Source organism: Semicossyphus pulcher, unplaced genomic scaffold (genome assembly GCF_022749685.1).
Source record: "Semicossyphus pulcher isolate SPU_LCO1_2020_fin unplaced genomic scaffold, fSemPul1.0.p SCAF_11, whole genome shotgun sequence".
NCBI lineage: Eukaryota > Metazoa > Chordata > Actinopteri > Labriformes > Labridae > Semicossyphus > Semicossyphus pulcher.
Genome location: NW_027211615.1, coordinates 25382457 through 25405803, shown reverse-complemented (window position 1 = coordinate 25405803; position 23347 = coordinate 25382457). Strand labels below are relative to the sequence as shown.

The window sequence follows — 23347 nt, the reverse complement described above, 5'->3', positions numbered from 1 at the left end:
CCCCAAATTGTTTCCTTCCCGTGTTTGACTAGAAGTACAAACAACACCGCGTCAGATTTGCCAAACACAGATAAATAACAAATGTCACGTTTCCTGCCCTACACAGCTCATGCTAGCTCTGTTTAGGCTAATGTTAAAGAGAGCGAAAGAGCACAATTTGGCTTTAAAAGTCCACATCACCAGCCTTTTGTACTTCATGATTTGACAGTAGGTAACCCCTAAACCTTCACGTCTCAAAGTCTGCGAGCCTGAGAGTGTGGAGATCCGGATTCAGATCTTTATCTAAACGTTCAATTTGTTTGGGTTTCTTTAAAAATTGCACTTGCTTTTGAGGATTTATCTTTTTTGTCATCAATCTTTTCTTTGTTCTCTCTGCCTTACTGTCTACTCGCACCTCCCCAGGGACTGCACAAAACAGAACAACATGTCCGATACTCTCTGTGGCTGACTAAGCACTACTGGTCTCTCCAGGGAATGTCCGGTCTGCACCCAGTTTAATGCCAACATGGAGAGGGCTGTCATCACTACTGCTGCATCAGTCACCACTTTGTTGACTCGTTCAGCTAAAGACGGGGGCTTCACAAACATTTATGTAACTGACAATCTTTGAGATTATAGCAGCTCCATTTGCATTGAAATAAAGAGAACTTCTGAGAACAAAGCGCGGATTATTTTAGGCATTCTGCTTTGCTTCTTTGTCCCTCTGACTCCAAAGCTCTCCTCTGATCTGTGGAGAATTAGCCTGGCACTTACAGCCGCCTCTTAACACACACACACACACACACACACCTCCTGACTCCAACTGTCATCCTCGCAGTATGTGGGACACTACAGTTATCAACAACGCCTCATTTCACCCATTTAGCCTGGTGGCGTGCTGGCTCGAAAGGTTTTAGCACATCTGGCCAGCAGCGGAGGGCTGTCAGTGGGCTCCTGTCTAATTTCATACCCTGCTAGCACCGGGCATGTGGTGGAGTCACTGAGGTCTCGCTTTCGCTGTTATTTTAAGAGGAAAAAGTGCTGCAATTAGTGAGATGTTTGCACTATTAAGCTGAACGTCAACAGTCTGGAGACCGGTCTGTTTACCCACCAATCTGTTCACACATGGGTCCATATTCGCTGCAATCTATCGCTCCTGATAGACGGTTTATTTTATGACAAATGTTTTACATCGTTGCACTCATAGGGTTAATATATGACAGCTTCAGGCAACTACAGTAAATCCTGACCTTCATTTCAAAAGCTTTATTTCTGCTTTGATCTCGTGTCTCTTTCTTGCTGATTTTAAAAGTCGAAATCTGTGGTATAACTGGTTCATCTTCATCGTCCTTAATTCCGATCAAATAAAGCAACAATTGTTACTCAACTAAGCCGCCTGACCATTGAAAAGATTACCTACATTTTAGGACATACCAAAAAAATAAGGTGACTTTATACTTTACAATGTTTTGATGGTTCTAAAGATGATCTCTCCCGATGTTCCTGTGGTGTGAGGGATGTTAAGACTTTACTTCCCCGAATCTACTCCGAAGAACGTTGTGGCCACGCCGACATCAAATCATAACTATTAAACATGTTCATGTTCATTTACAATCCGATTTCCTGTTGTGTGCGGGGGGAACGCCGAGGACAGCCGTCACGTGGTACCAAACGATAGCCAATCAGGAAGCGAGCTGACTGAAGGAGGAAGCACAACAACCGCAGCCATGGCGACAAAAGCAAACGTTGAAGTATAAAGTAACATGTACAGGCCGTGTTCACGCCGTCTCCACCACTTCATCCACAGTTTGTTCTTTTTTCTTTGAGAAATGTCAGTAAAAACTATCATCGCCAATTCTTCCTGCCCGTCGTCGTCCATGTTTGTTTACTTTAAAGTCTCGTTTGACCACGAGAGATTCCGTGAGATTTCCAGTGTTGCGAGTCGGACTCTGGTTGTTGGTGGATGAATCGTTGCTCTCCACACACTACAGGAACAAAACTGTTCAATCTATCATTATTTGTTGTCATGTGTTCACTCACATATTCAACATTTGTTAGGATTTTAAAATCCTTTAGTGTGCGCCGGCCTTTACCAACACTTTATAAAACAAGTACACCTTCTGTAAGGCAGTATGATGAACTGATAAACATGTTGTTAAAATTCTTATATAATTTTATCATTCTTGGAGGTTTTGTGCTTTGATATTCTCTATTTTATTTATATACCCTACCATACCCTGGTCTACCCTTGCTTCACTGTCGCCTAGCAACAGGTGGGTAGCAGGCTAATTAGCTAGCATAACTAATGTCGAGGAAGTTAACCTGTTATTTTAAAGATAATGTAACTTTTGTTGTGTAACGCAGCTATTCGTTTGCTGTTTAAAAGTTAGAATTGGGGCACAATGCATCCCGGGATACGGTGGGCCGCGAAGGATGCACCTGATGGATCCTTCACGGCCCGGGAAACAGAGGACACATTTGTCGGCCGCATCTGAAGGAGCCTTCGAATTGGGACGGCCTTCAGCGCGCTTCTGTGACGCAATCGGCCTTCAAATACAGCCTCCGAAGGCTGCAGCCGCTGGATTGAGATACAACTAATAAATATGTGCACCAAAAATATCAAAATAAGAGTGGAACTCATCAGCAGTGACTCGTGTTAGCAGTCGCTAATGTTAGCCAACTTTAGTCAGACACTGCTGCTTGACTCATTACTGTTTGCCGACCTCATGACGCCCTGCCTGTAAAACATTGTAAGATATTATATCAGCAATTAAAATTCTCCTGTAATTGCTAGTGTTGCAAACGTTGAGCTAAAGCTACAAAGGCTTGCTTTAATAAAGAAGCTGGAGTTTAATATAAGCCATGTGTTCCTGAATGCACCACGACAAAGATTATATTAAAGGAGAATACAAAGACCAATGCTTACTTAGTCTAAATGGTTATGTGTTCTGATGCTGATTAAGGTTGTTTTTCATTAGTTAACATGTATTTGTATCCAATAAGAATTAAGTGAGACACTTTAAAATGCTGGTTCTTCATCTGTAAATTAATATTTCAAAATATTGACAAAAAAAAAAATTATTTGTACCCTTGCTTCACTCTTACTTTTGACATTTTGATCATTAAATTGTAGACAGATACAGCGACACTAATGGCAGTGTAACCTGAAGTGAAGTGGTGATAGTGATTTCAATGCTGCAGTTATGAAGGTGATATAGATTGTTATTTGTGGAGGAGATAATGGATGAAAACAGTAATATGTTCTATACGGGGTCATAATAATTAGACTGTTGTTTATGTGCTGCTGCTGCTGATGGTGATAATAAAGGCCATTATGATGTTCTGTGTCTGCATTCAAAGACGCTGCTGAGAGAAAATAGTCCCTGAGGAAGGAATCAAGGCTGTGAGGAAGTGAACTAGAGAATAAAACCAGAGCAGGAAGGCTCGACGAGACAAGTTCATCTTCTCGACTTGAGCCGGCGAGGTCATTTAATGAGCCAGCCTCCAGCTCTGTGGTGTTGAGAGCAGGCACACACACACCCACACACACACACACACACACACACACATAGAGCAGCCTCTCCAACCTGAGGGCTGACAGGCAGTGCAGACCTCCTTCACATTTGGCTCTTCACACCGCCTCTCATGCTCACATTGTTAGTTTTCAGGCGTCAAAAATCTTGTTTCCAGTCGATACGTCGAGTTAAAATCAACTTTTCTCTTTTCTCAGTGTTCCTCTCAGTGCCCGAGATATAATGTCAGTTATATTTTTATTAAATATATACAAAAGAAAAAGCACAAGTTTTAGTCGTTTTAACATTTTGGTCTTGATAATTCTGCGTGTCAATAAGATGTCTCAAAACCTGTTTTCAGTGTCATGTTTCACTTTTCGAATGTTCATGTAACCGTAAAGGATTAAAATCATTTAAAGCTGAAGTAATCCATAATTTTATTTTAACATTGGATTAAAATATGATGTGTAATCGCAAAGGTGTCGCATGTTTACCGACCCTTCTGCCCTGCTGACTATTTAGCATCTTCCAGGTCGTTGTTTTAGTTTCATGCCTTCCAACGTCACTGTTTCTACTTGTACACATTTTCTAAACCATGTCTGCAGATACAGCAGGCAGCTCGTTACAGCTAAAAGCTCTGACAACGCAACTGTAACTTAGACTAGCTAATGAACATAATAGAGTATACAAAAGGTGGTGGAGACCAAAACCGAGTCTCCTCTGCTCCACTCTGCCACGCTCACCTCATCAGCTTGTAGTAATTAAGCCAGTATATAAGCCTCTCCTGCTCTCACACTCACTGATTGTTCTTCGCCACTCATGCAAGACTTTCCAGCACTCACACTCGCACTCGGACTGATTCCCCGTTGCCAACCCCGTTTGCCTCTCACCTGCCTGCCCTGTCGTAATCCCGTAAATCCCCCCAACCTTCTGTCCCCGACCACGAGTTCTGCCTCAGTGTTCCTGCTTCCTGTCTGCTCTGGCTGCTTTGTGTTTCCCTACTATGATGCTACTTTGCTTACTGTGGCTCAGACTCTAACCTTGTCACCTTTTGGGTCCCACCTTCTCCTGGACTGGCTCACCCAGCCAGAGCCCCCAGCTCAGTCCAAAGACTGCTACAGCCTCAGGGCCCGATCAGACAGAGTGCCGTTTGCAGGCTGTAAAACGCGAGGCGCACAGCACTGCCTTTTTAGTTGAAGCCTACAGTTAAAAAAAAGAGCAGCTCGCTGCGCCTTTTTTTTCTAATGTTGTCAAGGCAACCACCGAATCATAGCTGTCATTTACCTAACTGTTATATTGTAAACTGACAGAAGCTCCGCCTCTACATTCATCCGATTGGACAATGACAAAAAACGCCCATGACGTCGGGCACTTTTCTGCTTTGAGTTGAAGTTGAAGCACACAAATATAACATCACATTTGTCAATCGCTGTGTTTTATTTTGAAAATTGTTTTAATTTTGAAAATTGACCGGATTCTCTCGTTGTTTCATGTGTGACTTCCTGCAAGGATTGACATGATCGCTTGCGGCTCGTGCAAAAAATAGACCAGACGCCGAAACGATCGCTGCAGGGCGCGAGCCGGCCGCGGCGCGTCTGTTGTGAACGACACAATCGGTTAACATGGGCGACAAAAGGACACTTCCGCGTCCGGTGTGTCCCTGGCGTAAAACTTGTTGTGTCTGATCGCGCCCTGAAGCCTCTGAATTCTGTCTTCACCTGCCTGTTTGTACCTGTACCTGCTGAAACATTTGGAAATGTCATCATTACCCACGATCCCTGTTTCACCGTGTGCTGCTATTGGGTCTAAACACACCCCCTATTACACCAACAGATAAATATGTATTAAAAATTACAATGAAATTAAACAAGAACAGTGGAATGGCGAGGAGTGAATAAGATGCTACAATAAATATGATAGAATAGATTTTTCTTCTGAAAGATAAAACACACTCTATCAATAAATACTTTTTTTGGTGCCCGTAAGCAAGACCAACAACCCCTATTTACTTCCCTGGGTTATACTCCGAGGTAGAACTATGAAGCAGAATATTTCTGCAGAGGAAGGAAAACATTCAGTCAACATTTTTTGGGGGATAAAAACGGTAAAAAAAAAAAAAAAAGGAAAAAGGAAAATCCAACTGACAGCTGGAGAGAGACTTCCTCTGACAGTAGATCTGCTGGAGGTACGATATAGCCAGCGGCGATGTGGAGTACGAAACAAGATGTAGCAGTCTGCTTGATTGAACAAAGCTCTCCTGACAAAACTAAATCCAAAACGTCCCATTAAGGCCGCTTTTTCCCCCAGCTTACCTCCAGAGTAGTTAAGACGATTTTGGCTACAGAAGAAAAGTAGGCGTCCCAGAGGAACTGAGTCTGCTGGCGGAGCGCCAGGATCCTGTCATGGCCCACGGACCGGGTAATGGAGGGAACCTGGAGGACGAGACGCAAGAAGACAAAAACTGACAGTGAGACAGATTCAGTCAGATTTCAAACAACGGTAAAAGAGAGAGAGGAGGAGAATCGGTGTGTGCGTGTGGATTACACGGGCAGGCAGACAGGTGGAGGAAGCATGAGTAATTTAGTCGTCATGCAGAGAAGATGAGAGGGAATTCTTCCTCCACATCTCGCTCCGTCTACAAATAACCTGTCCCCAGGACGGTATGGTGATCAGACCACCTGCTGCCGTCTCTCATACTGAATACAAACCCTATCATAGGCTAGTATTAAGTGTCCACTTTTGTCCAACGCGACGTACATCTTAACACAACACAAGCAACGATCAAGACAGGAGGGAACAAGAAGGCGCCATTAAAAACAGGATCAAAGCAGTGGTATCCAAAGTATCACTTTTTTTTATTCATTGCAGTTTAGTCAAAACTAAACTGAAGAATCATGACATCAAAATAATCGTGAGTAAACTTTTCCGTCTCTGCTGCAGCTTGTTCATCTGCTTCAGGGAGTTCTGCGGTGTGGATGTACCAACACGCTCAGCAGCCCCGCTCCTGAAGTCCCTGCTCACATTGTCATGGACGACGCGAGCAGCTGGCTCGTGTCCTGCAGCAGTGACGCCCTCGGGGAGAGGCAGTGCAGGGATGAAATCAACAGAAACAAGGATGCTGCCAGCCTGAACACGGAGCTAATACGCCGGGAGGATGCAGCGGGATCCGGCCTTCGCGCTCAGCTCGGAGACGACCTCCTTGATGATGCGAGGTTAAGAGGTTCAGGGCCTTCAACACTTCTGCTGGCCCGGTCTCAAAGCCAACAACTCTTCACTGAAAGTTTAAGTGCAGACCTGTAGAGGCACAGTGACTGATGGTGCTCAGAACCAGAGCTGAAAGACAATCCTGTAGTCCTCAGCTGCTCGGCTCTGTCTCTCATTAAACCTCTCCTCATGCGGTACAAGTAGCTAACGGTTACCTGTCTTTGCTAATATGTGTTTTAGAAATATATCCATCTATCCATTATCTTCTGCTTATCCGGGGTCGGGTTGCGGTGGCAGCAGTCCAAGCAAGCGTCCCTCTCCCCAGCAACGTTTTCCAGCTCCTCCTGGGGTATCCCGAGGCGTCCCCGGGCTCCCTCCAGTGAGCTCTGGGTCTGTCCCGGGGTCTCCTCCCAGTTGGACGTGCCCGGAAAACCTCCAAAGGGAGGCACCCTTATTAAGTATAAAACAATTTTACCTGGATTTTATACCAGCACTCAACGTTCACAGGTTGTTACATTACTTTCCAAAAGGAACTGTACAATCACAGTTAGCCTCGTTCCTTTTGCTCTGCAGTCTTCACATTATTGTTATGTCGTGCCAACTGTTGGAAACACAAAGATCCTTAATCTACAATGACATAAAACTCAGAAAAGCATCATGTGGTCACATTAAGCTGGAGATATTTTTGTATTCTGACATGTAAAACCGTGACGCTCTCAAATGTCTGACCAGTTTGGAATAGAGTTCCAATGGCGAAATCGTACAAGCAGCATCAAAGAACGCGGGTTCGGGTCATGTAGCGACCAGAGGGTTAGCGACCGGAGGGACGGTACATGTTAGTGTTACATGCCATAGTTCTTTGCGTTTTCTTGTGTCTGTCTCCTGTGAGCTCCTCAGGTGCTGCTCTCCCCTTTGCTGCAGCAGGTGATTAAGCTCACCTGTGTCAACTTACCAATCAAGGACCAGAGTATAAAGAGCAGGAGAGAGGAGGCAGCCAGGTGCCAGAGGGCCATCCGGCTGAGTGTGTAGGCAACAGCTCAGTAGGGCTTACTCTGTCTGTGGAGGGAGGGTGTTTCTAATATATTTAATATAAGAATATTTTTTCCAAATGCAGAAGGACACCGATCACTGCACTGACATACTCCCTGATTGTTGACTTTTCACCCCTGTTTTAACCAGTTAAAAGAATGGACGGTCACTTCCTGAAAACTGAAGGGAAACTCCAAATATGGAGTCCCAGAAAACGTCACGATCACGGCGGGGTCTTCAGACACATTCAGGAGGATTGTGCTTCTGTTCACGTCATCTGTCGACAGCAGAGCGAGCTTTAATTGTTCGTCTCTCTGAGGAGGAATATAAACAACAGCAATCAAATCAGCTCCATTCTCTTCCCCTCCATTGACTCTAATAGTGTTTATGTTTCTCAGCAGGGGCGCTGCGATGTGTGCGTGCGTGCGCGCGTCTGCTCTCCACGGGGGGAATAAAGACTCTCCATATTAAACAGGCAGGTATTGCAGCTCTCGGTGATGTAATTGAAAGTAATGAGATTCAGCTCGCAGCAGGTGCTGGAGCTGCGACGTGTCGGACAGAGAGACTCAGTGTGAGTGTGACACAGAGACAAAGAGGGAGCGCATCCACGAAGTGTTTACCAACCACAGACGTCGTCTTGTGCTTACACTGTACAAACATTTACACCGGATCACTCAGTGCTTTAAAGGTGTTCTTAAGGTGTTCAGTTTAATAAATCATAAGCTTGAAAGAGGCTCTTCTGACACTTCCTTCCTGAAGCTGACTGGACCCTCACCACCTTCCCAGCTGTCCCAGTGCTGAATGACACAATTGAAGCCGCTTTAAGGTGTCTGCCACAGCCATGGACCTGCCTGGTCCAACTCGTATTTATAAAAGCTCACATATGATGCATCTTTTAACACGCAATACTCAGTTCTATTGGACACTTAACGTTTCATGCTTTTATTTAGAGAGAGCGGACCGTGGAAAGTGTCGGGAACAGGGGAAGAGAGAGTTGGGATGACACGCGGCAAAGGGCCGTACCTGGAGCGGCCGCATCGAGGACTGCAGCCTCGGTATATGGGACGCACGATTTAACCGCTGAGCTACACCGGTGCATTAAGGTACCCTCTATTAGGCACTTTTCCTTACCGAGCTTCCTCTAATATTTTGTTGTCATGGTGAAAGTTGCTCTGAAGGAGGAGAGAAAACAATGTGGGGCGACTAAATTCGGCGACAGACTATCTTGACCAGACTGCAGGGTCAAAGTGTGAGGTCGTGTGTGTTCAGTGAAATCTGTGTTAAAGCAGTTAGCATGTGTTTGACTTTGTATTTGTTCCTGTCAGTGTTGGGTATCATTACTTTTAAAAGTAACTTGTTGCGTTACTGCGTTCCCTACTGAGAAAAGTAACGAGTCATTATACTTTACCAAAAATTAAACCCCCTTTGCGACTCGTTACTCGACTTCTCTCGGCGTGTAGCCTGCTGTACGTCTGCCTTTGACTGTATCGACTGTCATTGCACAGCCTCGTTTACGGCCCATAATCTGTAACTCTGCAGCCTGAGAACAGCAGTGACAGACGCAGTATAACCTTTACAGCTCTTTATTGTGCCAACAATCTGACCATGAGCTGGGCAGAAGCAGTTTCCATGACAACAATACAACACGGGCTCTTAAGGAGAATCTACACAGGCATCGTATTTGAAGCGTATTTTTGCACAGAGCCGCTCCAATGTGATTCAATGCTGCAATCTCCTCAAGCAGTGTCTGCTGCGCGAGTCATTTTCCACCGTTGCCTTCGTTTTACACGTCAGGTCTATTTTTCCCCGCCGCTGCGCGTCAGTGAAGCGTAGAAAGCCACTGACTGATCTCTTCATTTTGGCAAACTTTGATTTCAGTTTCCTTTTGAAGTTATTGATCGGCTCGATGAGAAGGCTAATTTGACAGAGCAATGAATCTGTACATTTCCTCAACATCTGGGTAAACCAGTCCTATTAATTCATTCTCGTTTGACAATTAAAAAATTAGTCGGTTGTAAAGTTGTCTTCTTCTACCGTTTCCGGCTGACTGGCCCTATTTATGGCCAGGAACCGTAACTACCATTGGCTGACTTCGAGACTCATCTTTGCTGTAGCCGCAGCCCGTGTAGATTGCAAAATCGATGCTGCCGTGACGCTCACGTGTGGGCGCAGACGGAACGCGCTGCAGACGGATCCTGTGGGATCGAGGGGTGAGATCTACTGATGCCAACCTCCTCTCACCCGAGCCAAACGCTGGACCTGGGGGGAAAGAGCCTTCTCCATCGCTGCCCCCTCCCTCTGGAACTCTCTCCCCCAACACCTCAGACCCTCTCCCTCACATCCTTCCTTTCAAACTCTAAACCCACCTATTTAAATCTGCTTTTAACCTTTGATCTCTTATTATTATTATTATTTTCATTGTATATGTTCCTAATGTCTTTGCTATTGTTGCTTCTGTTCTTTCTTTCATGTAAAGTGCCTTTGAGTACCGTTTAAAGCGCTATGTAAAGAAAATATATTATTATTATTAATTATTCATCATATGTCTGCATGAAAACATGACAGATGAATGGGAAAGCATTTGTTTTATTTAATCTCTGTAATAAATGTTTGTTATTTTACTCTGTCAGAACACTAAATATTGACATATTAACGTAACCAACAATTATCATGCTTTTACTTTGAAGGTTTTGATCTGTTGAAGCGAACAAACTAAACATTACCGCCTCTGTGTCTCACTTAATGTTAAATAATAAAACTACATTTAATCTGAAAGCCAACATCACAACTCTTTTAATGATGGCTTGTCTGCTACAGTGTCGTTCACAGAGAATAATTAAATCATCATCATCGCTCGGAGCTAATAGAGGGTTTGCAACCATTAATTAAAGAGACACACACACACACACACACACACACACACACAGAAACTTTCACACCTGTGTGCGGCTGATCTGGGGGCGGAGCGGGTCATGCAGGTGGCACACACTAATTCAGGGAGTAATTAGAGAAAGTAAATATCACGCGCTCGGCCCGCTGCTGTAATTAAAGGGAGCAGGAGGCGATCCAATCGTAGAATAATCCGCCTCGGATAAAAATAGTTCCTGGCGGAGGTGTGAGTGACTGTGAATATCACAGCTGTCATGTCAGAGAGACATAAAATGTACTAAAAGCCACATGACTGTAATTATATTCCATCTTCTCTCTGAGCTGAACTCAACGACTGCACGTCGGTTATGTATTGACAGATGCTAATGGTTTAATACGCAGCTGAAACTCAGGTTTCCTGCTTTACATCATTAACATTTCCACCCGCTGTATTTGTGTAATGTGACTAAACTAAAATAGATTTCAACAGAGGAAATATTCTCCTGATGAAGTGAGTTTGCAGAGTAAAAGCTGCGAGCTCCTCCTCGGCCTCTGTAAAAATTACGCGTGAGAAAGCTGTTGACAATGGGAGCTCGTATCAGATTCTGAGGCCCACATCTGTTCCCAAACATGCTAATAGAGATTCTCCTTCTGTGTGCGGTCTGGCCTCTGTGTTTGAATCCGCCCCAGCTGGATCTGTGAGATTGCTCCGGGGGGGGATCTGGAGCCACGGATGACAATTACATCAGGGAAGATGTTGGCATTTCAGCTCCCAGACACTGAATTAGCCCCCGCTGAAAGGCCACATTTTATCTCCTCATGCTGTACAGTGTGAGGACGGTTTGCCCCCGTCATCCAGGTTACTTTGCCGCAGCGTGTTCCTTCCAATGACTGACGATGCATCTCCATCCACTCAAATTAACGCCAAAATACCCGCTGTGAGAAGCGCTGCCATCTTGCAATGATGACATCATTTGGAGCCAGAGTCTGCGCAGTAAAGATCGGAGGGTGGAGCCGCCGTAGCCACTTCCGCTAACCAGAACACACTTAAATGACCCAAAAACCCGGCAAAGATCACACATGTCGGCGTGTTTAACAGCAGAACAGCTTCTTGTGTTGGTCTGAGGTTAAAGTTCACAGGTATGGAAACTTCAACGACTGTAGTGATTGTTTTAGTTACGTCTCCTCTCGCCGTTCCTCTTGCTAATCCGGAACAGATCGGCTGCAGGAGCTGGATTTGTCAACAGAGCTCATAATTTTGACAGCATCAAATAACTAATTAAAAATAAACTTGTCAGAAAAATGAACACTTGGACATAAATCAGCAGGATAAGAACTAACTATAATGACAGAAACCATGTTTGAGAAAAATGTATTTGACTTGTATTTTGATTTTATAGTTTCACTCATGTCCCATCTGTTAACATGGAGGAGGCGGGCTTTATGACCTGTACTGCAGCCAGTCAGCAGGGGGCGATAGAGAGGGTTTGGCTTCACTTTGAGGGAACTGTCATGTCGTCCATCTTTTTATACAGTCTATGGTTCCTCCAGTAAATGTAATAATGAACAATTTGCTTCCTGTCAAGCCCTCCTATCTTTGGTCAAGGTCAAAGGTCAATCTCCAAAAAACCTTTCACAGCCATATCTCAAGAATTGCTGTGCTAATTGTGACACGATTTCACTCAAATGTCTTAAAGGATAAAATGATGTAGTGATGACATTTTTTCTTCCCGGAATAACATTTTTCACGTCTTTTTGATTCCATGTGACACTCATGTCAACGTGTCAGCCTCAGCTCCAGGGATTTTGTTACGTGTGATTTATTTGATGTCGCCTGAAGAGTTTACTGACAACCACATAGAAAATAATTCGAATTTTAAAAATGTCTAAATCTTTAGATTAATTAAAGGCTTATCTGATCTTTTTTCAAACTCATCCACTCTGTCAACTATCCATTTCTTTATCTGTACCTGTAACAGCAGTCTCTCGTCTCCAATGATGGCGGCTTTCCTCCAGTCGATGACCTCAGAGAAGGGAAGCTCCCAGCCGTTACTCAGAATAACCGGGATACACGCCGCCTGTTAGGAAAGGCAGAGATGAGAAAAACACAAAACAAAACGTTTATTTAGCTGTAAGACAAATTATAAAAGGGGCAGTGAATTAAATTAAAAAAAGAATGCAGGAATAGAAAGCTTTAGCCATTGTCAAAGACTGACTTTAGAAATGGATCTACCTAACAGTACTCTAGTGCATGGGGTGTTTCCAGGCGCTGGTCTGCGGTGGCATGGCCTCCCAGACATCTGATTGGCCACCCTGGTCAGAGGCGGGACTTGAGCTCAAACTAACTTATTGGACTATCTTCGATGTAGCACATTTTCTTTTGTTGGTTCTTTAAAGTAATAATCTCAAAATAAATCTGTTAAATCACTATCTATCGCCGAATGAGGTAACACAATAGTGATTGAGTCTATGGCCCACTGATGAAAGCCTTTGCATTTGCAGAACTACGGACTGGGTGATTGGTGCGACTTTTGCAGAAAAACTACAAGCGGTGCCGAGTTCAGTCAGGACCCTTTTGTCAAAATAATCTTTATTAACTTTGTACAAGTTATATTTGGCGGCATGGTGCTGTTCTGGGACCCCCTGCTCTTCCACATGCTTGCGTGGAAAGCCCGAGGCAGGAAGAGCACACCTTCCTGCCCTGCACGAGCCATCATGAAGGCTATAGCAGGGAGCGCAGTGGCAAAGACCCCCCGAACAGAACAGCATGAATGACAATGATAGATTTCGGACACAGCCTGATGGGAGGAGCTGGGGTGGAGGTGGGTTGCAAACCAGCCAGCAAAGGAAGCTGGTATAGAGCTGATTGAGGATTGGATGGCTCGCTGTTGACAGCTAATGTAGAGCTTGACGTTGTGGCCTGCCTGAACTAACTGTGCTTGATTTAGTGAAGCGTTTTGCATTTTGCCAGAGAGGGTAGGCGGAGCTAAGCGGCTGCTTTTCCGGTCTCTGCAAGTGTTGCGAGTAAACAGTAATCTACTATGGCTGAACAAACAAAGAAAAGATGGATGACTACAGATACAACTTCAACAATAAGTGAAAATCCAAAGAAGAAGAAACAAACTTGACGCTCAGATGAAGGCGTTACCACTTAAACTGTGACTTTTGTAGATAAAGATATTTTTCATGTCATTACAGAATTAATCAGGGAACATTTAAATGCTGGTATTTTTTCCAATTAAAAATCTATACACAGGAGTTTAACAACAGTATGATACGAAAGAGTAGATATGCTTAGTGGAGACAGTAAATAAATGCTATGTTGACATGTGTGGGACTAATTTGCTGAATTTTCTCAGTTGATGAAGACTTATTTTCTAAACAGGAAACCATGGCTAACCATGCACACACATCCAGTCTCACACCAACAGGAAACAAGGACTAAACCCCGTTACAGAAATCTTTCGCCCTTAGTGTGAAGTGAGATGCAGCTGATGCACACAAGGATCCTATTTTAAACTCTGCAGCAAATCATGTGTCATATCTTCTCAGAGGATTGTTTTTCTTTAAAAAATAATTATAAATTCTCTGTTGACAAGTTTTGCACAGTGAGAAGTATCACAGCTGCACCATAAAGTTTAAGCAGAAGTGGAAAGCAGAGCACTGGGCGGGATCTGTTTGTCCTTCCACTGAGGGATTTATCCTCTTAGGTACTTTCTCTCTGATGAGACTCTTTCAAATTGTTCCAAGTTTTTCAGAAACAACTGAAGCTGCCAAAACAGATTAAGGACAAACTAAAGAGTATTTATTTATTTCCCAGTGTGCATCAATATTTAGAGGATTCATTAATGTGACTTAATTCATCAGGAGCAGTTTTCAGTCCCCACAGGAGTTTCTGCGTGGCTGTAAATTCGATTCTTTAAACGTTTCGTCATTAATGGACAGAAGTTGATTGTGCCGTCAGCTGCACTGTTAAACCGTGTTTAAAGGGGAAATGTTGTTTTCACGATAATTTCTTTTACTTTGCAGAGTTCATTGCAAATCCATAAGCCTGTGGTGTACTTTGTTTATATCCTCAGCTTCAATATAAGAAATATTAAATGAACCGTGATGGGAATTAGCCAAAGCCTGTTATCTAAGAAAGCAGGTTTTATGGAAAGTCCTGTAAAGAGAGAGTTCCCTCTCTTTGCTTTTTCAGCAGAGATGACTTAGCTGAGTGGTTAAAGTGGTTAAGTTTGCAAAGCTGTGTTGTTTTTAACCTTTAGGTGATGGGAATGAGGAGTTAAGCCTGAAGGAGCTTCCAACGTTTGAGCGTAAAGGTGGTTATAACACAGTTTATAGGTTGTGCCTTAAAGACACAGACTGTTGGAAGAAGCGACATAGCCTCGGGGTCTGAAAAGTGATGCCTATGCATGATGTCTAAAGGCCAGCAGGGGGCGACTCCACTGGTTGTAAAAAGGAGTCTGACTGTACAGAAGTCTATGAGAAATTCTCACTTGGTTTATAACCTTAGTAAACATTTTTCTAATTAGTTTATGGTCTCATTCGTCACGTTAACATCTTTATTACAGCAGGAGTTGAGCTCATAGGACTTGTCGGCGCTCCGTGTACAGAGGCCACAGTCCCCGTCATGCTGATGACAGGTTTGACGATCATCTCTACTCCCCATATTTCCTGTCCATCTTCAGCTGTCCTTTCTTATAAAGCCAAAAAAATAACCAGCACTTGTTGGTGTCTGGTGTCTTGATTGGGGGAGGTGCAATCACTTCATTGGTCGTAGAACTCCTTCCTTCCAGTGTGATCGCCAATTAGCGTAGAACCTAGTAAACTGTTGTCCTATTTAGAAGAAAAAGTTGATAAATCAATACGCTTGAGGGTGTGACCACCTGGTGATCGAAGATAAAGTCGTAGCAATGTCTATCCACCCGAATGTGGTCACTTCTAGTTTCAAAAAGCCAAGATGGTGGCCGCCAAAACTCAAGCAAACTCAAGGCTTCAAAACTGTAGTCCACAAACCAGTAAGTGAGCACGGTGGCAACATCCAAGTCTCTTTCTTTCTTTGGCCTTTTATGATTTTATTGATAGAGAGGAAAGAGGATAGTGATGGAAAGGCCGTCGCATCAAGGACTTTAACCTCTGTATGCGGGCAGTTTAGCTAACTGCGGAGCTAAATCGGCGCCCACGTTCTTTTGAACCATCAAAGATCTTGCCAAACACAAACATCACTAAACACTAAATGTTCTTCCATTTCCTGACGAAACATCAGAGTTTAAATAGAAGCATTCATTTTGTGTTTAGATAAGACATATTCAGAATAAGAGTCTCACTCAATAAGAGTGTCACCTCTTAAATGAGTTGTGGTTTGATATGAACGACGGGCTGTATGGCGGGATTTGTATATGCGGTCTGAAGAAGAGGAGAAGTGTCAGAGAAGAAGGAAAGAAAATTCAATAAGTCGGGTATTTTCATTTAAAGTTCAAGTTCGCCTGGATTCTCCATCAAGTGAAGCCGAGAGATTAAAGGAGATTCACAAAATGCCGAGTGCATGATCAGTGACCTGTCTACGCAAATTCTCCCCGCTCTGATTAGTCTGGCTTTGCGAGATGACTTTCTCTCTTCTTTCCTCGTTTTTCTTCTCTTACATGTCTCTTTGTTTTTCTCTCCCCCGCTGACCTCTGAGTTCTGGTGATTGGTTCACCTTCGCACAGGGAACTTTCTTTCCTCTTTCTTTTCTCACCTCTCTGCCAAACGGGTCTGATTTGCTGAAAAAGCCATTAATATAATTGGCATGCTTTGAAAAAAGGAGCGTTTAATTAAAAGTATCGTTCATTTGTTCTGCCGCTCATTCTTTCCAGTACTTTCTGCGTCTTTCGGAAGAAAATGTCCTTGATTTTTCAACGTCACCACTAAGTCCAATCTCTTCTTTGTTAATACATTCGGTTAAAAGCTCAACATTCACACGTATTGTTTGTCTTCTCTGCCCAGGGTCTTCATATGAAAAATGACATATGTTACACAGTATAGTTTATTAATGCGTGTAGTGTCTGATTAATAGAGTATGTAAAATGAGGTTGATTACATTTATGTCTAGGTAAGATAATGTTATTACAATTCTGATCGTCAAACTGACATATTTAGCTGTTCCCTTAGCCAGTTGTTCTCCTTGCTAAACAGCTATTTGTGAAATCAGTTTCTTGTAGGATTTTCTAAAAATATTAAATAACACTTAAAAACGTGTTTGCAAATCCCTGAAGTAGAAGCAAGAACAACCTACACCGATATTCAGAAACTTGGATGCATGTCACTGGATGGACGCGGCTGCACGGATGCATCTTTTGAAAGACACGTCAACGATGCAGGACTCCTGCATTGGACGGTGGAAGCAAGCATAACTTGAATATTCCTAAACTTAAGTTTGCAGTCTGTCCTCAACAGAATATATGATTAGAAAGTGCGGACGCAACAAGAATAAGTGAAGACAGCCAAAGCAAGCACAGGACACGTGGAGGTACTGAATGTCAAAGACGGCAACACTGACCCCGTTTACACTCGAGCGTTTTGGGGATCCTAACACAAGTGGACAGCCGAAAAAAGACTGTTTCTATCGTTAAATTGAGGATATTATTCTAATTAAAGCTTCATACTTCACTCTGTGATACCTGGGGAGTAGTGTAGCAGGCCCTCATACAGCCTCCACCTGAAACCACTCCGTCAGCTCAGTCCCTTTAAGAAACCTCGCCCCTACAAGCACACTTTCTTCTGATTGGCCAGCTGAGGCTGCACTTTGTTCGTTGTGAAATCATTAGACAGTTGTGAGGAATGCTTAGTTTGTGGTTATTTTCTGTTTTATTTTCTAACAATAGTCTTCGCTTTTAATTCTTCGGTCTAGAGAGGTTGCTTGTGAAGCAGCACAAGTTCTGTTTAGACGATCTGAAACTTTTTTAATCCTGAGAAATCACTGCCGTTCTTCTAGCAACAACTGGAGTGTGCTTAAAGTCATACGTTTGATCTGTCCCTACACTACCACAAACCTCCCTTCACAGAGTTTTATACTTTGCCTTAACAAGCTCCATTTTTTTGTGACGTCACAAAGTGCAGCGTGTGGAAAAAACTATGTGAAACCTGGCGTTCACTGCAGCCTGCAGACTGAGCTGAGAAGCCATGGTATTACTCCAACATACTTTTACCTACAGAGTTGAAACAATGTATGGACATCCTATATTGTAACATTATATATATGACTTAAAATGTGAAACAGCATTATACCCCCTCTTTAATCTATAGGGTTTCAGCTGACCACTTGTGTTCAGCTTTGTTACTGCCTACATAATTTCCTCACGGGGTCAAAGGGCCCCGGGTCTATCGCCAGCTGCTTTCACAAAGGCTACTTGAGAAAACACAAATGTTTCTCGATCAAATATAAATATACAACCTATTCCAATTGTTGAGATTGACAGTAAGTTATTTGTGACTTGAAAATGAAATTACTGCCAACAAGTGGTCACCTTGAAACGTTGGAGACACATGCCAGTAATGGTTACGACAGGTGTTCACTTTGGCGGTCTTCCCTTGTTCTTGCTGTATCCTCACTTTCCAATTACATATTCTGTAAAGGTCAGACAGCATGCTTAAGTTTGGGAATGTTCAGGTTATGCTTGCTACCCCTTCCAATGCATTGTTGACGTGTCTTTGAAAGATGCATCCGTGCGTCCGCATCCATCCGTTGACGTGCTTCCAAAAGATATCAGGTCAGAAGGGCCCCAGAAAACCCTAGCCTAGCAACCCTAGCAAGTGATGCGAGTGATCGGATCACACTGTGTCTTGGTGGTTTGTGATTGGATCACCCAAGACGCATTTTAAAACCAAGTGCAAACACACTGACACACGTAGGAACAGGGTGCTGATGAGATGAAAGATGAACACATCTGTGGTCTGAGGATGTGTATAAACTTCCTCGTTCTTTCCTCTGCTGTGTATCTGCAGGAACGGGCCTGCTCTGTGGCAGGGAGATGACAGGTTGTCAATAGTAATGACTGTTTGTAGAAGAGGCAAAGAACTCTTTGATTCCTCGTAGTTCCCAGCTGGAGATCCGCAGGCTGTCTGATAAATCTTTACTTGTAATCTGGAGCACAACAGCGGCGTTGTTTTTGGGTGTTGTTCTTTGGAATTTGGAAGTATTTAATGACCTGAGGGGGAGTTTATGTGGTTTGACTAAACACAATTGAGACACAGAGGGCTTGGAAGTCTGGTCCTCATATCCTTTTAGACTCCTCATCTTTCAATATGTTGACAGGCATTAAACATTAAACAGATAATACCAGGTTTGATCATTTCTCCACCAGTATTTAGACCTTAGACCTGGTCTCAGAACTTCTAATCTCCTGACGTCAGCCCTGCATGGCTCCATATAGCAACTTGTTATTCCCAAGAGAAAGACTTTAAGGTTTTCAACGTTAGGCACGCTAATGGAATAAGCTGGATATGGAATAAGCTTTGCTTAAGGCCTCAGCATGCTTAAAACAAAGCGTTTAGACGTGTTTAAATGACACATCTTATGAGTTGGTTTGTTTTGAGCACACTGAACTCTTCACTCTCACGTAGTGGGCTGTGGTATGTCCACACCTTGCACACACACGGAAAGAAAGTGGTTTGCAATAGCACAATCCAAAGCAGCACAAACACACATAATTCATATCCACACAGACCTGCAGGGCCTCCAGGAAGCGAAAGGATCCAAGACGTCGGCCCCGGGGCACCAGGCAGAAGCTGGAGTTATGGAGCAGCTCCTGGTAGTCGAACCTAGAGAAACAAAAAGCAGGTTAGAGGATGAGAGAGGTACACCTCAGCAAGAAACAGAAGACACTAAAGTAAAGGTACAAAATGTAAACATTGTTTTACACGAATCACCTTTTTCTGGCGTACAAACTCATCTTAAGAGAGAGCATTGATACACTTTGTACTTGGAGGGACAAGACGGACTGTAAACCTCAGTAAGAGGAAGATAAAAGCACTCATCAATTCAAAGCAGGCATATTCAGGACATTTGCCAGATGCCAATAAGGTCTACAGATCTGATAAAAACAAAACGCAAAGATGGTCAAATCCTAAGTCTTCGTTTCAAAGAACAACCCCAAACAGCTCTCTCCTTCGTGGCTACCAAAGACGTCTTCAACGACTTCTCTAGAAGGCAGAGTCGAAGCTTCTGCACATCAAAAGATACACCCTGGATAAATAATGAAACGTGCTGGAATAAGAAGTCCACAGCTGTTACATAATCAAACACCAGTGACCCCGAGCACATTTCATCTGATTAAGATATGTGAAGAGAGAATCTTGCGCCAAGGGCAGCCTTTAGAGAAGGTTTCGCTCTTGTTGGGGGAAACTACTCATCTCACATCCTGCTTTTTCTTGTGCACCAAGAGAGTTAAAAGTTTTAAGGCCAGCACTAATATTTTACCGATAGCGTTCTTTTTTTGTGAGTTAGGGGTCGATAAAGGAAGGTCGGAGGAGGTTTCACTGAAGGGTTGGCTGATTCTGAGTTCTACTATTGGATTAAAGGGATCGGCATGGAGAAATAATTCACTTAGTTATCTTATCTGAGCTCAAAGTTCAATTTACCTGCTCAAACTGTACCTGCAAAACCCGCCCAGGAGAGTGTGCCAATGTCTCTGTAGTTCATTCAACCTTGCGCTACACACTTGGCATGTTTGGTATGTCCTGTGGCGGGGAGGCTTGTGTGCTTCCGTGACTCTGGTGGCTATACCGGCAGGGGGTCAAACCCCCAGCGGGTTCAACCAAGCCGGGCAGGTTTCAGGGTAGAGGCCAGACAAAAAGCAGCACCTGGCGCTCTAGGTTGGGGGTTGGCCGTGGAGCTAACAACCGTGTAAAACACTATCTTGTCACAGACACTACGACAAATGCTTTAACCACAGGCCCTACAGTCAACTCCAGCCAAACCACTGGCTTTATGACCACTCTGGATGAAAGCCCCCAACAGGAAGTCAGGAGTGCGAGAGACAGTATCCTTGGGTCCAAAACGGTTCCACAGGGAACAAAGGGGATTCTGCAGGGTTTCTACGGTTTTTTTTAGGTTATTATCAAGCTATAAACATTTCAAAGCCCCCTGTAAGGAGATGGATGAATGTTGGAGGAGTAAAAGAACTATAAAAATGCTGAGTGCTGGCTTTAACGTAGCTTAGCTGGACAGGTGTCAGTTTAAACCAATGTAGCCACCAAGGTTATAAGCAACAGCACATCCTCCAGAGGCTGCTTTGTTGCTGCTTGTTTGAAAAAGGTCAAAAGCTCTTTGAACGTGTTTGAAGGCCAACGTTGATCGAGTTAAAACACATAATATATGTTTTCCTTAATCGCAGTCTCGCTGATGGCCAGGCCGCTCCACATGCCCATCAAACACACAGAAGTGACTTGCTAGTTGAAAAGCTCCCCAAGTCTAAGACATTAAAGCTCGTGTGGCAGCGTGTGTGTGTGTGTGTGTGTGTGTGTGTGTGTGTGTGTGCCTGCGTGTGTGTGTGTGTGCACATGATCTCAGGGCTGGCCTGAGGAGATTTCAGATTGCAGCCTAATCTGTCTGGGGATCAACTGTCCCTGCAACCTCACCACGAGACACCTCAGTGTGTGTGTGCGTGTGTGTGTGTGATGAGAGGATGTCTGGAATATCACTTACTGTCACTGCACTGTGTGTGTTCGTGTGCGTGTGCGTGTGTGTGTGTTGGAGGGAAGAGAGCAAAATAAGATGTCAGGTGTCCAGTTTGTCAGCCACAGACAAGGTCATAGTAAAAGCCTCTGAGACAAACACTCACACACACACACACACACACACTCACACAGAGAGAGAGAGAGTCTGTCACATATAAAGATCTGGGGATAAACACGCACAGACAGTTTGACTACAATTAAATCTCGCCTCATCCCGAAGCGCCTCTGTTTATGATGGTCATGTGACCTTGGTTCACTTCCTGTATGATTAGTTTTGTGATGTCATCTCTAGCGCTCATTAAGAACATTGGAATCAGCCAGGTTTGGGCATTCTGACAAAGGTAGAGCTCCTTTGTCCTGAGCTGCTTAGTGAACACCTGAGGGCCCTGGAGACATGAGCACCATTTATAATGACACTGAGCTAAAGCTGAAATAGAAGTGATGGCATTACCACCAGAAAAGAAAGGACCAGATCCTCCAAGTGAACCGACAATAAGTGAAGGGACCCGAGAGAAGGGTTTTCCTGTCTGGTTATGCCAAAGTTTTTTACACATGCATCTAAATCGGGATGCACCAGCTGATCGTAAATCTTTCTTCACAATGGTACAATTTCGTTTAGCAGAGCGACGAGAGTTAATACAACACAAGCAACAACCGAGACAGAGGGGAGGGAACGAAGTCAGTAAGAGCCAACGAACAGCTTCAAGTGCGACTCAACATCAACAACATCCTCAATGTCGTCATCATCAATAGCATCAATATCATTAAGGTCAGAGGTGTTCATAAAGAGCTGGGTCTTTAGTTTCTTCTTAAAGGTGAAAGGGACTCTGCGGAACGAGTGGAGTTTGGTAGCTCGTTCCACCACCCGGGGACGACCGAGGAGAAGAGTCTAGTTAGAGAGTACCAGGTGCCTTTCGTTGACGGGACGGAGCGTAGACCTGGATGAGGGCGTTCAGGTAGGCAGGAGCCGTTTTTGTTGCTGTTTTGTAAGCGAGCAACACGGTTTTGAATTTGATGCGAGCGGCAGCAGGGAGCCAGTGGAGGGATATGAGCAGTGGAGTGACGTGTGCTGTTTTGGGTTGGTTGAAGAACAGTCGCTCTGCTGCGTTCTGGATCATCTGCAGAGGTTTATAATGCAAAATATGCAGCATACTTCTGACCTCGCTTATGCTATCTTCCATGCAGTCTGTCATTATTGGCATTATGTCAGACTACATCTTTTAAATCAGTAATCCCTAAATCGCTACTCAGACAACACTTATGATATAACTAGGCCAAGGTTTAATTCATGAAGCACCGGCCCAGCTGGCCACCAGTTCACACCAGCCAGGCAACGCTTATTGCAGAGGCTTGCATCACCATCATCTGTGGCATGAGGTCCCATCTGAGAATTGCAAATATAGGGATGAAATCAGCCAGATGGACCAGCTGAGTCACAGGGAGCTGATATGAGCGAGGTAACATCTGAGCTGCATCTCATAAGGTCCTGCGATGGCGCCCTGGCAGTCATATGCTGTTTCTGAGGGTGAAGGAGGGTGCATCAGTAAAAATCTTCTGCTTCCCAAAAAAGACAGCCAACTCACTTGTAGCCAAAGGTGCCAAAAGTCTGTGCCAGGTCTTGTGCATTGATTGATTCTGCAGCTCTAGCTGTGACAGCAGCCTCCTCATGCCTGTATGTTTCCTGGTGCGTTGGCCCAACGGAGCCTTCCCATGTGTAGGTGTTTCCTCTGAGGGATTCAGTCAGGTGGTGCAGGCCTTACATCTGCAGGAAAAACTCGCCTCCCTTTCGATTCTGGTCAAGACGTGACATGAAAGTAGATGCTTTACACAGATTTAGTGCTGGGAGCAGCTTCAGGGTAAAATGTTAAATGGACTGTACTACGCTTTTCTAGTCTTCTGACCACTCAAGGCGCTTTTACACTACATGTCACATTGACCCAATCACACACAAAAAAGGCCGAAGTGCCATACTATTTGAATGAAACCAGCCTGTAAAGACATAAAATACGTGGTCCAATTCAAAACACTACTTGGGGTAA

At 44.0% G+C, this 23347-nt stretch overlaps 1 protein-coding gene across 1 annotated transcript in view; it reads right to left on the bottom strand.

The window, feature by feature from the left end:
* LOC138612408 (exostosin-1) overlaps positions 1–23347 on the bottom strand; it is a 260576-nt gene that overhangs the window by 48541 nt on the left and 188688 nt on the right. Inside the window, exons 3-5 of the mRNA XM_069685629.1 lie at positions 19298–19391; positions 12563–12670; positions 5804–5923 (exon numbers count right to left, since the gene is read on the bottom strand). Of these exons, the coding sequence (XP_069541730.1) occupies positions 5804–5923; positions 12563–12670; positions 19298–19391 (322 nt within the window). The remainder of the gene's footprint in view (positions 1–5803; positions 5924–12562; positions 12671–19297; positions 19392–23347) is intronic.